General features: G+C 38.7%; 1 protein-coding gene across 1 annotated transcript in view; it reads right to left on the bottom strand.

Moving 5' to 3' along the window:
* Window positions 1–526: 526 nt before the first annotated feature.
* The window catches only part of ABCB4 (ATP-binding cassette, sub-family B (MDR/TAP), member 4), an 80,206-nt gene continuing 65,816 nt past the window's right edge, over window positions 527–14,916 (bottom strand). Inside the window, exons 22-27 of the mRNA XM_012643513.1 lie at window positions 10,833–10,933; window positions 9,078–9,218; window positions 6,313–6,469; window positions 5,141–5,338; window positions 4,101–4,307; window positions 527–574 (exon numbers count right to left, since the gene is read on the bottom strand). Coding sequence (XP_012498967.1) covers window positions 4,269–4,307; window positions 5,141–5,338; window positions 6,313–6,469; window positions 9,078–9,218; window positions 10,833–10,933 — 636 coding nt within the window. The 3' untranslated portion in view covers window positions 527–574; window positions 4,101–4,268. The remainder of the gene's footprint in view (window positions 575–4,100; window positions 4,308–5,140; window positions 5,339–6,312; window positions 6,470–9,077; window positions 9,219–10,832; window positions 10,934–14,916) is intronic.

The following is a 14,916-nucleotide window of genomic DNA, read 5'->3' on the forward strand; positions in this document are numbered from 1 at the left end:
GAATCCTTGGCTTTATGCATGCATATTTTTCATAATTGACAATCTACATAGTTATGTTCTACTTTTTAATTATAATACAAATGGATGGATTCTCATGCTGCAAAAAATCTTCACAAGTACTTAAATTTTCTAACTAATCACCATATCATTTTATTTAACTCCCTTTTGAGTTTCAGTTTTTTACTATTATAGTTAATGTGCTAAAAATGTGATTTATGCAGTTTTCTTTTGAATTTTTTTTTCTGTTTATAAAAGTAATATATGATCCTTTTAGAAAAGTTGGAATATTCTATTACCTCAAAATAAACACTGTCTTAATTTCTGTGTGTACCTTTTCCCCTCTGTACTTACATTTTTTTCTTCTTACTGTTGACAGCAAAAAAACCCCTTCTATAAATTAAATAGGACATAAGGTGAGAGGTCATACTTTTTCACTTTCAGTATCCAGAGCTGACGTTGCTTCATCCAGCAGTAGGATTTGAGGTTGCCTGACGAGGGCTCGGGCAATAGCAATCCTCTGTTTTTGACCTCCTGAGAGCTGAGTTCCCTTATCTCCCACTCTTGTTTCATATTTCTGCAAGTTAATAAAGTTCTCACTCAGAAAGATTACTAATGGTATAGTGAGTGAACTTTTACTTAGTATTTGACAGTTATATTTACAAGGCAAACATTTAGAATCAATAAAAGTTTCTATAACAAGATAGTTGTACACTTATATTTTTCAACTTAACAGAATGTTCATTTTTCAAAACCAAACTAGGAAACCAATGACTTTAGTTCTCACTAGTATTCTATGATAGAAAGTTGAGCAACAAGTTCTTTCATTCTTGCCGTTATCATAGTGCTAGTTTATCTGATGTCACTGGAGTCCTATAAAAGTTAAATGCTAATACCTTCAAAGGTTATTTTAAATACTCATATGACCCACCTGGAGAATAGTTTATTCTCTTTTAAACTCATATATTCACTTAAACATTTACTGAGCATCTGCTATGCCTAGAACTGTAAGAAAAAATAAATTCAGCTTTGTTCCTGACCTAGAGAGAAAAAAATATAGAGCAAGCACTCAATATAAGGTTAAGTAAGTACCAAATCACAGTCATGTGTCGCTTAATGGCTAGGATATAGTCTGAGAAATGCGTTGTCAGGCAATTTTGTCCTATGAATGGAGCTTGCAGGACTGGAAGTTGCTGGGTGAATGAGTGGTGGGTGAAGGTGGAGGACAGTACACTATGAGGACTTTATAAACACTGTATGCTTAGGCTACACCGTATTTTAATAAGTCTTCAATAATAAGTTAACTTTAGCTTACTGTAACCTTTTTGCTTTACAAACTTTATAATTTTTTAAAAATTATTGGCTTTTATAATAACATTTAGCTTAAAACACATTGTATAGCTGTATACAATTTTTCTCTTTATATCCTTATTCTATAAATTTTCTACTCAAAATTTTTTACTTAAGTTTTTTGTTATAAACTAAGACACAAACACGTGAGTGTATGAACCCACAGGGTCAGGATCATCAATATCACTGCCTTCCACCTCCGCATCTTGTCCCACTGGAAGGTCTTCAGGGGCAATGTTACATACATGGAGCTGTCATCTCCTGTGATGATGCCTTCTCCCAGAATACCCCTGCAAGGACCTATCTGAGACTAGTTTACAGTTAATTTTTAATAAGTAGGAATACACTTTAACACATAAAAGTATAGAATAAATACATAAACCAATAACAGTTTATTATCGAGCATTTTGTGCTGTCTATATTTGTATGTGCTATACTTTTATATGACTGGTGGTAGTTGTATTTGTGGTGATGCTGGTATAAACAAATGAGTAACGCATTGTGGTATGATATTATGATGGCTATCATGACACTAGGCAATAGGAATTTTTCAGCTCCATTATAATCTTATGGGACCATTGTAGTGTATGTGGTCCATTTTTGACCAAAACATATGGCATGTGGCATATGACTGTAGTATATATAACATGCTATGAAAGATTAGAAGAGGGAGATAGAAATTGTGGGGACAAGGAGAGAAACCTTTGTAGAGAAGTTTGGGAAGCTGAATTTTGTGAGATTATTCTAGGTGGAGAAAGAACATAGAATGAAGAGATGCAAACTGAGTCAGTTCAGTTTTCAGAGCTTATGCAGTACATGTACAACATGTGAATGAATTTCCTAAAGTCCACTGTCATTTATACTAAAAGCTGAAGCTTTAAAGTTTTTCTATTCATAGTCAAATCCAAATCCAAATATTTGATTCAAGTCAATGCCCAAGACTTGAAAATTTTATTTATGTAAGTAATTTCTAATTATAGCAGAATATAAAGGCAAAAGTAATTAAGCTCTACTTCAGTTTAGGCCAGTGGAACCTCAAATGCTGGAAGAATGCCATAAGATGAATTGCCCCTACCATCAATTTTAGAGACTTCAAGCATCTTTCCAGGACTACAGATGCTTAAAATGGACTCCAAATGGATCATGGACTTAAATGTAAAATCATAAAACTTTTAGGAAAAAACAGTGGAGAAAATCTTTGGGGCCTAGGGCCAGGCGACGAGTTCTTAGGGCCAGGCAACAAGTGACCTGACACCAAAAGCAAGATCCATAAAAGTAAAAATTGATGAATTGGATCTTATCAAAATTAAAACTTTTGCTCTGCAAAAGACTTTGTTAAAAGGATGAAAAAACAAGCTACAAACTGGGAAAAAATATTTGCAAACTACATATCTGACAATAATGAGAATATATAAAAACACTCTCAAAACTCACCAGTAAAAAAAAAATCCAATTAGAAAATTGGCAAAACACATTAAGAGACATTTCACCAAAGAGAATATATAGGTGGCAAATAATTACATGAAAAGACTGGTTCAGCATGATTTGCCATTGGGAAAGGCAAATTAAAACCACAATGATATATCACTATACTCCTGTCATAATGGTAAAAATAAATAATGATGACAGTAAATGCTGGCAAAGATTAAGAAACTGCATCACTCATGGTAGGAATGTTAAGTGGTACAACCACTCTGGAAAATAGCAGCGTCTTATAAAACTAAACATGAAATTACCATAATGGCCCAGCAATAGCACTCCTAGGCATTCATCCCAGAGAAATAAAAACTTGGGTTTATGCACAAATCTCTATAGCAGTATTTATAGCAGCTTTATTTGTAATATCCCAAACCTAGACATAACCCAGATATCCTTCAACAGGTGAATAAACTGTGGTACATCCATGCCATGGAACACTACTCAGCAGTAAAAAGGAATGATCTAGGAATACACGCAAGTTCAGGGAATCATGCTGAGTGACAAAAAGTTGATCCCAAAAGTTTACGTATTGTATGTATTTTTATATATCATTCTTAAAATAGAAAATTATACAAATGGAGACGAGATTATTGTTTGCCAGAGGCTGGGAGGAGTGAGGGTGGGAGGAAGGGGGGTGTGGCAATAAGAGGGCAACATGAGAGACCTTTATGGTGATGGAAATGTTCTGTATCTTGACTGTGGTGGTGGATACAGGAATGTGTGCCTGCAATTGCACAGAACCAAATACACTCATATACAAATGAGTACGAGTAAAACTGGGGAAGTATGAATAAGATCAGTGGATTGTGTCAAAGTAGATATCCTGGTTGTGATGTTGTGTTAATGGTTTTGCAGGATGTTGTCAGTAGGGGAAACTAGGTAAAGGCTACATAAGCTCTCTGTATTCCTTACAACTACATGTGACTCTATAATTATCTCAAAATAAAAAGTTTAATTTTTAAAAAAGTACCATAAGAGCTAAACCAAACATGACTGCGGTCTAAACGCAGCCCACAACCAGTTTGCAACCTGAGGCATGGTGGACTTAATATCACCTCGTTTCTTTTCACTACGTTTGTGTGAGGTAGGCATGATGCATTCCCCTTTAAACATAAGGGCACTTGCTATCCTCAAGCGTCTTGTTCAAGGTCACAATGCTAGTAAATCAACACATTTTGTTACAAGACTTTGTTAGTATAACTTTGGGAACTGTTTTGGGGATTAAAAACTGTAGTCTATTCTGATTTCAGCCAAGAAGTTACCAGTTAACTTACTTGGGGTAACGTCTCGATGAAAGGATGTATGTTGGCTGCTTTGGCTGCACTCACGATTTCATCCTGTGATACAGTGCGGCTGTTGTCCCCGTAGGCGATGTTCTCAGCAATGCTGCAGTCAAACAGGATGGGCTCCTGGGACACAATTCCGAGCTGAGCTCTGAGCCACTAGACGTTGAGTTTCTTTGCCTGTTGACCATCTAGGAGCTGAAAACCAAAGTCCACGAACGATAAGAAGGGTTTAAAAAGGAAAAGAAAAAAGACTAAACAGTTACCAGATGGTTTATCTGGAGGACTGTTGCATGTGGGCATCAGCGGTTGCTAAACACCAAGCCTCATGCCTCTAAGACTGACACTGCAGAAGGCCAACATGGGTGACGTTTATGGTGATTGTGCCACCCCTATCTTGATCTAACTGGCAAAAAGATAGCACACATTTCACCCTGTTTTTTTTCCATACTCTTTGTCCTCATCTGCCCTCCTTCAGGCCTCTGTGCCATCCTCTGCCTTTAAGAAGCCTGCATCAAGGTGTCCCACTCAGATCTGCTGTGCCCAACCCTTCAACTTGACTTAATAAAAGCCAAATATGAAAGGGCTGTAGGTTGAGGATCTAAGTCAAAGTTAGAGAGCCTAGGTTCAGGGTTAGAAAGAGAAGGCACAGCGGAAGTTGATGGGACGGAATAAGCAGGCACAGGCCTGTCCTGAGAGTCTGCTTTTAATGTTGGAGGAGTTTGTGGTTCACCTTTGTATGCCAGTGAATGCGTGAGTGAGTGGGAAAATCAGGCTGGCTAAAAGGCCCAGGGCAAGGTAGAGGTTTATTTATAGTCAGTATTTTCTGAGCTACACTAAGTTCCGGATATTCTGCTCTATTGTTTGCATATATTTGTCTGATATGGGTTCCACTTAGAGGTTTGTAGAATGGGGTCATTCTATCAAACAGGGCTATAGTCTTCACTTGTCCAGTTTTTTCCATTATAACAGTATTGGTTTGGCCACTGGAAATACAGCCTTAAATGAGGTTACTAAGAAAGTGTGCTCACCACTGTCCCAGCCAAGGGGTCGTAGAACCGCTCCAGGAGCTGGAGCGCCGTGCTCTTCCCGCAGCCGCTGCTGCCCACCAGGGCCAGCGTCTGGCCCTTCTTCACCTCGAGGCTCAGCCCCTGAAGCACCGGCACTTTTGGTCGAGAAGGATAGTTGAACACGACTTCATTAAATGTCACATTTCCTTCAAACTTATCCTAAAAAAATTTTTACATGTTGCTCTTATAATTGGTCTGATAATTATTGGAATAAGTAGTAGTATTTCAAGGAAACTTTACCCAAGACTATAGTAGAGAAACGTAAAATTCATATTCAGTGTAGTTCTGATACCAGGGAACATTGCTAGCAAGTTGTTATGTAAAATGAAGATGGGAGATGGGGGTGTAAGTTAGACAAGAAAGTCATCACAGAAACTCAATTTCTGATTCACTGGAGACACTCATTTAGCTTTCCCACTGCTGATTCTGAGGCTAGACTCAAGCCAGAGTTCAAAGGCTCAAAGACTTGGGAATTTAGCAACAGTTTCTACCTGCAGTTTCAGCGGACATCCTTGTCTCAAACCCTGGCAGCTTCTTAAGCTTTCTTTATCTCACTCGCTGGGCACAGCAACTGTCTCAGAATGTGAAATACCTGGTAAAGTCCTAGAAAGATTGTGGGAGTCCCAATCTCTTTACCTACGAGCTTCCTGAACCTTAAGATGTACAGCAGCAGCTTGTGTCATACGAAGAACACTCAGATCTAAGTTTGAGTTAACTTTGTATATGATAAAGTATAGGATTATTTCTCTCATTGTAAATAAAATTATCTTCTTACCAATTATAATTTATCCATTACAAAATGCAATTAAAGCCAAATTGCTAATTGCATTAACATGACAGAATTATAGGCATATACCTTTACGTAGCAATGACTAAAATTTCATGGAAATTATTTAGTTCTAGTACATCAAGGTTTTACTTTTTAAAAAATTTTGGTTTGGTAATGTTTAGAATCCTTGAAATTGCCTGTGAAATTTTAAAATGCCTAAAGATGGTCAAATATTAGCCATGTAAATATCACAAAGCAAGCTAAATATATGTCAGTGTAATCACTGCAAATTTATCCTGTAGCTACAATCCAGCAGAGGGCAAACCAAATTAATCAAGCATTCATCAGGCAGCAGAGGACTCACAGGCCTCAGTCCCTCTTCACTGTAGCTGTCAATCAAAGGTTGTCTTTCAAACAGCATGAACAGGTGGGCTGCAGACAGCTTGGCTTTAGCATAATCTGGAGCAAATGAACTAGCATGTCCGAGAGCCACTGCGCCAAACACAATTGCAGAAAATACCCTAGGCAGAAGTAGAGAATTCAAACCATTAGCTTATATGGTTAGCTCCATAATGTTTGAAAGTCCAAAGGCATACTGCATGCCAATATCTATCTTTATTCCCATAATAAACCCCTTCCCCCACCCACCCACACTTCCAAGAAATTCCAGTAACAGAAGAAATGTAGGAGAGGCAAGAACCCCTGCCTGAGAGTTTGCCTTTTCTCTACTCCCCTTCTGGCTTCCCTTCCTCTAATTAGGGAGCCCTAATTTCCTGGAGTTAAAGTAACTTTCAGGAAGTGGCTTATAATTGAATCTGTGATCTCAACCAAGTTTAGTTGCTGGATATGTGCTTTTTAGAGTTGAGGTAACTGAAACACAAAGCGTTTAAGGGGCTTGATCAGTTCCAGACAAGCAGTGATATTTCCTATTAAATCTACAGCCCTGACTTTCAGTTTTACGGTTTCTTCTATACTACCACACAAATGATAATAATCACCATTATAGTGAAAGAATTTTTATTAGGGAAAATAAGCCTTTACCAGAAATAGCTTTTCTTTTACAATTAAAATAACTACTGATACTACACTGAAAAAACAGGCATTCTAAAGGTCTCTTTGCTAATTATGTTACTTAAAGGATGGATATTGACTATGACAACTTCTAGGAAGGGCTAAATATCCTGAGATCTTGGGAGGCTGAGGTGAGAGGATTGCTTGAGCCCAGGAGTTTGAGGTTATAGTGCGCCATGATTACACCACTGTATTCCAGCCTGGTGACAGAGCAAGACCCTGTCTTTAAGAAAAAAAAAAAAAAATCCTGAGATCTACATCCCCACAGAGCAATTTACTTCTGATACCAGTGCTCCTCACCAGAGAAAAGGATGGGGAATCTCTGTCTTGTAATAAATAGAGAACTAAGTTTTCATCTCCCAAACTTCTAAATCTAAGATATTAAAATGTGTTTTTAATACCCTGGGGACTGAGATGGTATACCTGACAGTAAAGTTTCCAAAAACTAAGTTTTAAAATAGTGATGAACACCCACATGTGGCTGCCTAGCTTCCCTGCACATCCTGTTATCTAGTTTTATCATGAAAGATTAAAAAGCTGTCTTCCAGTTATCCAGAATTTGATATTTCAATGATTTCAAGAAAAAATAGCAGGGCAAATTTTCTCAATGATATTTTTGTGGACAATACAAGTTGTACTCTAAGTTATAATTCTCAGCTGATATTTCCATTTGTCCCTTCAAAACCACTTCTCACTCTCTATCCATCTCTACCTCATACCATCCTACTCTATGCCCTCCCTGGGAGGCTGACTGTCATAAACTGCACCAAAAGGTTTTCTCGTCCTCTGGCTTCAGATGGAGTTTGGCCAGCGAAATGCACTAACAGGGGATGGGTGGGCTGGAATTCCGGGCAATCTTTCCCTCTTCTTGCCTCTAGGCTTAGGGTGGTAGCAGCTCCTAGCTGGGTACTGCTTACCTTGACACACCTTAGTAAATAAACCTTTTAGCAAACTCTTCAGTTACCCTACTGGGAGTGTCATTTTTTGCCTGCTGGGAACCTGACTGATACAGAGATTTTGTATATTTTTTATGGTAATTTTTTTTTTTTTTTTAGTCAGAGTCTCACTCTGTCACCTGGGCTAGAGTGCCCTGGCATAAGCCTAGCTCACAGCAACCTCAAACTCCTGGGCTCAAGTGATCCTCCTGCCATTGCTGGGACTACAGGTGAACACCACCACGCCCAGCTAATTTTTTCTGTTTTTAGTAGAGAGGTGGTCTCGCTCTTGCTCAGGCTGCTCTCGAACTCCTGACCTCAAGGGATCTTCCCACCTCAGCATCCCAGAGTGCTAGGATTACAGGTGTGAGCCACTGCACTGTCCTTTCATGGTAATTTTAATTTTGACTGAAAACCAAAAAAGCACTCTTAAACACTTTCATTTTTCTTGTCTTGACCCTGTTTCAAAAAAGGACATTCTGCACAGCTTTAAAATGATCCCACCGAAGCAGAAATAAATCAAATGTCTTAAAAAAGAATGGCCGACTCTTTCAAGCCTAGACTGCAACCTAAAGGAAGGTACCTAGCATACCTTGAAAACAAGAATGCATCAATCAGAATACCATTGGCTAGCCTCAGAAACCAAGAAAAACAGGAGAGGCTAAAAGGCAAATATTGGCAGGACCCTCTCAGGCCTGGTTAGAGGAGAGGCTGCCTTTGCCAGCCTTCAGTCAAGCACTCCTGTCCCATTGCCAAGGCCATGCTGTGGTTGCAGATAAATAGCAAGCTATTTAACCCTCTGTTTCAAGTCCGTGGTCACCAGCAACTTTCCAATTATGATTTATTTCTGCCTATACTTTACAATGAGAAAATTTGCTGTCCTCCTAACTGGGGTTAGAAAGGTAACTAAAATTATGCTTTATGATCATTTTCATGAGTCCATTCAGATGATTAAACTGATTTTGGACAAGATCAGATTTCTTTGCCTGCCAGGGTGAAGACTGGTAAATTTAACTCCCTGACCTCATCTTCAGACAAATGAGTAGTTTTTTTCTACTCCAAACTTTTATATAAACCTATTGAAATCTTATAGAATAACCGTAATATTTTTAAGGCTACTTACAGAATAACATCTCTGAAGCGCATATATCCATTCACAATGAGATAGGCACCAAATCGAAAACAACCGGCATAGGAAAAATACATAAATGCTTGTGAGATACTAAAAGTAATTCCATAGATGTGTGCCTTCTGCACTGAATTCCTGAAAAGCAAATTGGTATACTCATAACCATCTCTTCAGCCTCCCTTAGCTAAGTAGTGGAAAGATCATGGCATCTAAGTCTGGTCAACCTGCGTTTAAATTTTGCCTTCCATTATATTAATATTGAGTAAATGACTTAACCTCATTAAGCATCAGTTTTCTGATTTGTACCATGCAGATAATCACTCTAACTCAGAATCGTTTTGAGAACTAAATAAAATACAAATGTCTCACATAGTGCCTAGTTCATAATGTTGCTCAAATGATAGCTATCATTATTACACATTAATATCTGATGACTCAGATGTTCAACTACTATTATGTAAACATGGTGGTTGTCAAAAATACCCAGGATGTCAAAGTTGGGACTGAAGTTTGAATTATTTGAATGTGGTTTCTTATTATTCTTTATTATCATTCTTTGTTATCTTGTCTCTTAACTAGCTGTAGTCTCTTAGGTCAAAATTCACGTTTCAGATGAATTATGAAAAGTTTACATAGACACACACAAAAAGTCCTTCCCCATGCTAGAGCCTACCAGCCCCATATACAATTCATTTTGCACCATTTCTAATTAGACCTCATGCTATACTTTATTACTTTATACTTTATTAAGCTTCTAAAGCCTCCTAAGAGCCATAATTTAGTTACTCTCAAATTAGAAGGAAGGATTTGGCAAGAGAAAAAATTCAAAGTATTACTGATTTGGATTAAGTTATGTGCTGTGAGCATGGTGTTAAAATACTTAATATTATTGAACAATTTACAATTTATAACCAAATTAATAATTAGCTTTAGCTTTCTATTCTTCCTCTATTATCTCTGAAATTCAAAATAAACCATAAGGTCTTAGGTAATGTGTGTATTTGTATGTCAAACATCAAATGGACAGAAAAATGTAGCTGCATGTTCTTTAGTATCATATAAAGTATACATAACTCAGGAGATGGAATTGAGAATTTTAAGGATCTCTGTTCAAATTTGCAAATGTTCAAAACTATTGTTCCAGTCTAACAAAGTTGCAATCTAAGCAGTGTTCAATATTGTTTGTGTTGAAAATATAGTCACTTATAAGACCAGGCCATGGTAGAAACAAGTGGCCAATAGTGCCACTGGGAATTTCTTGAATTGCTCAACTGTAAACCAGTGAAATAGGCTGCACATCTTTGTCTTGACAGTTGGTTGGATCTGGTCCCCAATTCAGAGAACAAATGAAATACTTTTCTCTGGAATATACCAAATAACAAGTCTCATCTTTGGTTCAAGTCTACACACTCCAAAGAAAACAATGGTTTGAGCAATTCCTTAAAAGAATGTTTATCCTGAATCACCCAGGTGGGTTATTTATATTTCTTGCACTAATGACTAAATACTTGTGCAATGCTCTGTACCTTTTAAACTCTTGGAGACCTAATCTCACTGTTTTTATATGATGTAAAAATCTAATCTGTTACCCAGTCACATCAAACAGCTACTTATTTGCAGTGAGACAATTATTGAGAAAGGGTCATCCTTAGAGTTAATCATTGTTTAGAGCAACAGAGTTTTTATTTGCTTTAATAATTCAGCCTTAGGAAAGCACCAGGTTCTTAGTAGCAATTACATGTTCATTACCTGTAAGGTCCGTATAATTTTTCAACATACATTGATTCAAATTTTCTTTCCTGAGTCAAAGACACAACTGTCCTAATATTTTCTATCGCCTCAGTTGCAATCTGTAATACAAAACAGATTTTCATCAGAAGTTGTACTTTTACTTCTGAAATAATGAAAACTGTAAGCCCTGGGGCTCTGTCAAAAGTATCCTGAAGGTTGTCATGGGCTTTAAAGTCCTTCGATTAAAAGCAAAATGCATAATGTATTCTTCAAGACTCACTTTATGACAAAACTGGTACCTCTGGTTGTGCTAAGTATGGTAGGCAAGTCTTCCTGTGCCCAGGGAAGTTGACGAGCTCAAGGCAAGAACAGGGACCTTGACGCCAAGGGCCTGGTTCTATTCCCGGCCCCGCCCCCAGGCAGTTGTATGACTGGCTTTAGTCACAAACGCTTTGTGGCCTTGCTTTCTTGATAGGGTTGGGTCCTAGAAGAAAGGATTAGGCTGTGATTTCTAAGGGCCTATTAGAGGTGCCAATTATTTCCTCCCTGGATATACTATTTCTTAGAAAAGCTGTCCCCCTGTCCGCAATCGGGAAGGAGCTCCCAATTGTAAACAACATGACCCTGTTTTAAATCCCTGATTAAATCAGAGATGGGTACCTGACTAATCTGGGTTAATCAGATTTGGTTTCCTGGCCCTGGACACAAGTGCTTGAATCGGGAAGCCCTGCAGATTCAGGGGCTGATGTCAGCATTTGAAGAGTCCCACTGGGTACGTGTAGGTCTGAATACTCAGCAATTAAGGAATGGAAGGACAGATGCATAGAGACTCAGAGACAATAGAGCTCACGGGGGGAGCCAGTTAAACTGCCTGTATTTCCCACACTACCCTGTGTCCTTATATCAAATCTTTTCCTCAAACCAGCTAGAGCAGTTTCCTGATTCTTGCAGCCAAACCACCCCCTTGACAAATGTATATCGTCTGTGACTTAGCTATTTAAATTATAGTTCTGCAGTTGAATCATCCAAACCATCAGTATAGGGAGCATAAGATTTTATAATAATTTTTTGTTTTATCAGCTTTAAGACTTTTACCTCAGTTCTCAGCTTCTGTAATCAGTTAAAAGAAAGATATTTGACACTTTAATATAAATGAAAAAATCTAACAGATAGTACTTATGGCAAGAGAATATTTATTGAGTTTTACCAATAAGCACTTGTGCCAACTATTACGTCATTTTCTGATGTGATCTCATTTAGCCTCACAACCCTGTGAGTTAAATATTATTCTGGTTTCACAGGTGAGAGAACATAAGGCACAGAGAAGTTCACTGATTTGCCTAAAGCACCAGAGTTAATGAGCAGGAGAGCAAGGATTCCATGCCAGACTATTTGAGGCCAAGTCTGTGTTCTTAACCCATTATGCTATTCTGCTACCGTTGCTTCATAATTTACAGCAGGAGTAACCAGTTGTTAGTGAATTTACACTCAACTTGATTTTCTGGTCATGCATTAACTGCTTCCTGCTTCGTGGGTTAGCTCAGCACAGCAGGCCCCTAATCTTAGTAACCAGCAGGGCCTGAGTCAAGATGGTTGTGAGGCAGTCTCCCCTCCCCCTCCCTGCCCAGCAACCAACACCCTCGTCATGGAGCCCTGTTGGGAAAATTGGGATGGGACTATCCCCAAATCCCGATGTACTTTAAGCACGATTAATCTGTACCCGCGTAAATGACAGCATTTCTTTTTGAATAAACAGTGATTTCAGGATTTTCCAGGACTTTCTTTCTAACTTTCATTCTCGGTTAATCAGGTGCTGACTGGGTAAACAAATTGAACTATGATTGAATTGTTGATAATTAACATTTAAAAAATTTTAACCTTTCATATTTTTTAAAACCCTATTAGGTTAAAACACCTACTAAAAAAAAAAAACAAAAAACCGTTAAACTGGGCCAGGCATGGTGTCACACCTGTAATCCCTGCCCTTTGGAAGGCGGAGGCGGGAGGCTGGCTTGAGGTCAGGAGTTTGAGACCAGCCTGAGCAACACAGCAAGACCCAGTCTCTACAAAAAAATAATAAAAAATTAGCCAGGTGTGGTGGCCATGGCTCACACCTGTAGTCCCAGCTACTCAGGACGCTGAGGCAGGGGGATTGCTTGAGCCCCAGGAGTTACAGGTCGCAGTGAGCTATGAATCTCACCACTGCACTACACTGCACTCTAGCCTGGGTAACAGAGCAAGACTCTGTCTCAAAAGGAAAAAGAACAACTGGCCAGTCTGTGTTATTCATTATCTGATCCCTAGAATAATAAGGTTTTAATTGGAAGGAACTTAGGACAGTATCTGGTACAATTTCTCCCCACCCACATGGACAGTGAGGACCAGAGAAGTTGGGGACCTTTTCCAGCATCACACACTGAACAGGAAGGCCAAGACTAACCCCACCCAAGATGATGTTTTGCTTCAATACTGCTTGATTCTAACTGGCCTACTCTGCCAAAATTCTGATAATTTTCAGTGTTATTTACCATTTTTAATAAAGACTATTAACTAGATTCAAGAGTTTTCTTTCATATAACTTGTCTAAGAATATTTTCATTCTAACTGTTTTCCCTTCTAAAGTGTGGAAAGAAGCAGGATGGGCGGAGGAATGAACTACAGGGTATTTCTTCAGCAGTTAGTTGTGACACATGGAAGCCAAGGAAATGATGCCCTAAAGCAGCAGTCCCCAACCTTTTTGGCACCAGGAACTGGTTTCATGGAAGACAATTTTTCCACAGACTGGGGGTGGAAGGGGTGTGGAGCTCAGGCAGCGATGCGAGGCCCATTTCCTAACAGGCCACGGACCGGTACTAGGCTGTGCCCGGGGGTTGGGGACCGCAGCCCTAAAGTACCCATAGCAAGCAGCCAAGAGGATCTTCAAGGACTTTGAACACCCAGGGGCTCCTAAGTCCAGGAACCACGCACTGTCCTGGAGAGCTCCAACTCCAGGAGAGGATGCCAGGTGAGGATGAGAAGTATTCTGATGGAAACCTGGGGTGATGCTGACACTGCAGCTGACACCAGTTACCAGAGGAGGGTAAAGGACTTCATGGTACATAATTGGTTTAGTGGAGACATTCTTGGTTGGAATTCTAATTTTACCCCTTAATGCCACATATCTGGAGGAATTCATTCAAACTCGAGGCTTTCCTCCCCGTAGAGATACTATCTGTCCCAATTCTCATAACTGTCATGAAGGCCAGTTGCAGTAATGTTTGTGAAAGGGCTTTGTAAAGTGCAACCCTATAGAAAATATATCACAATTTATATTCATTTTCTGCTTCACCTCCTAGTGTTTCAAGGAAGGATAATATTTCCATAAATAAGAGTTAAAATGTTCATGGCTATAATCTACATTTAAATTCATGTATAAGTAAAATATTTATACATAGATTTAGATACACTTAAACACATATAAAGAGGCTACATAGCAGAGATAAGAGCTTTGAAACTAGACCTGAACTTGTATCCCAGCTATATTTTTAACTTCTGTTTGAGTCTCAGGTTCCACATTTGGAAAATTGGGGTAACTTTAGTGCCTGCCTCATTGGACTATTGTGAAGATGTGATGAATTGGCACAAAGAAATTCTCAGCACAATAACCAGCACATAGTTAGGCTCAAGTGAATGTTCACCCAAGTGCCAGTGTAGTGACAACCAAAACTTGAGGCATCACTGCCCTCTGGTGGCTGCCCATCTTCATTATAGGAATCACACCAAGAAGAAAATCGTCTCTTAAATACCAGCCAATGTCCAACCTTGAACAATTCACTTATATTCTTCTGACTTAAGTTCTCCTTATCGTAAAATAGGGGTGACATTTGTCCTAACAATGGCGTTGGGACAATGGCGTTGGGCGTTGGGTAAAAGATAAATTATACTTTGAAAATTCAGAAGTTCTATAGAATAATCACCATGTTAAGTGCTTGCTATGGGCTAAAAGCTTTACATTAACCACCTCATATTCAAGTCCTAGGCAGTAAAATATTTCATACACAGCACGGGCAATTATTAGTTGTAGTGAGCACAATTATTAAAACTTGCATTTTGTGATAAATAA

This window comes from Propithecus coquereli, unplaced genomic scaffold (assembly GCF_000956105.1).
Source record: "Propithecus coquereli isolate 6110/MARCELLA unplaced genomic scaffold, Pcoq_1.0 Scaffold199, whole genome shotgun sequence".
NCBI lineage: Eukaryota > Metazoa > Chordata > Mammalia > Primates > Indriidae > Propithecus > Propithecus coquereli.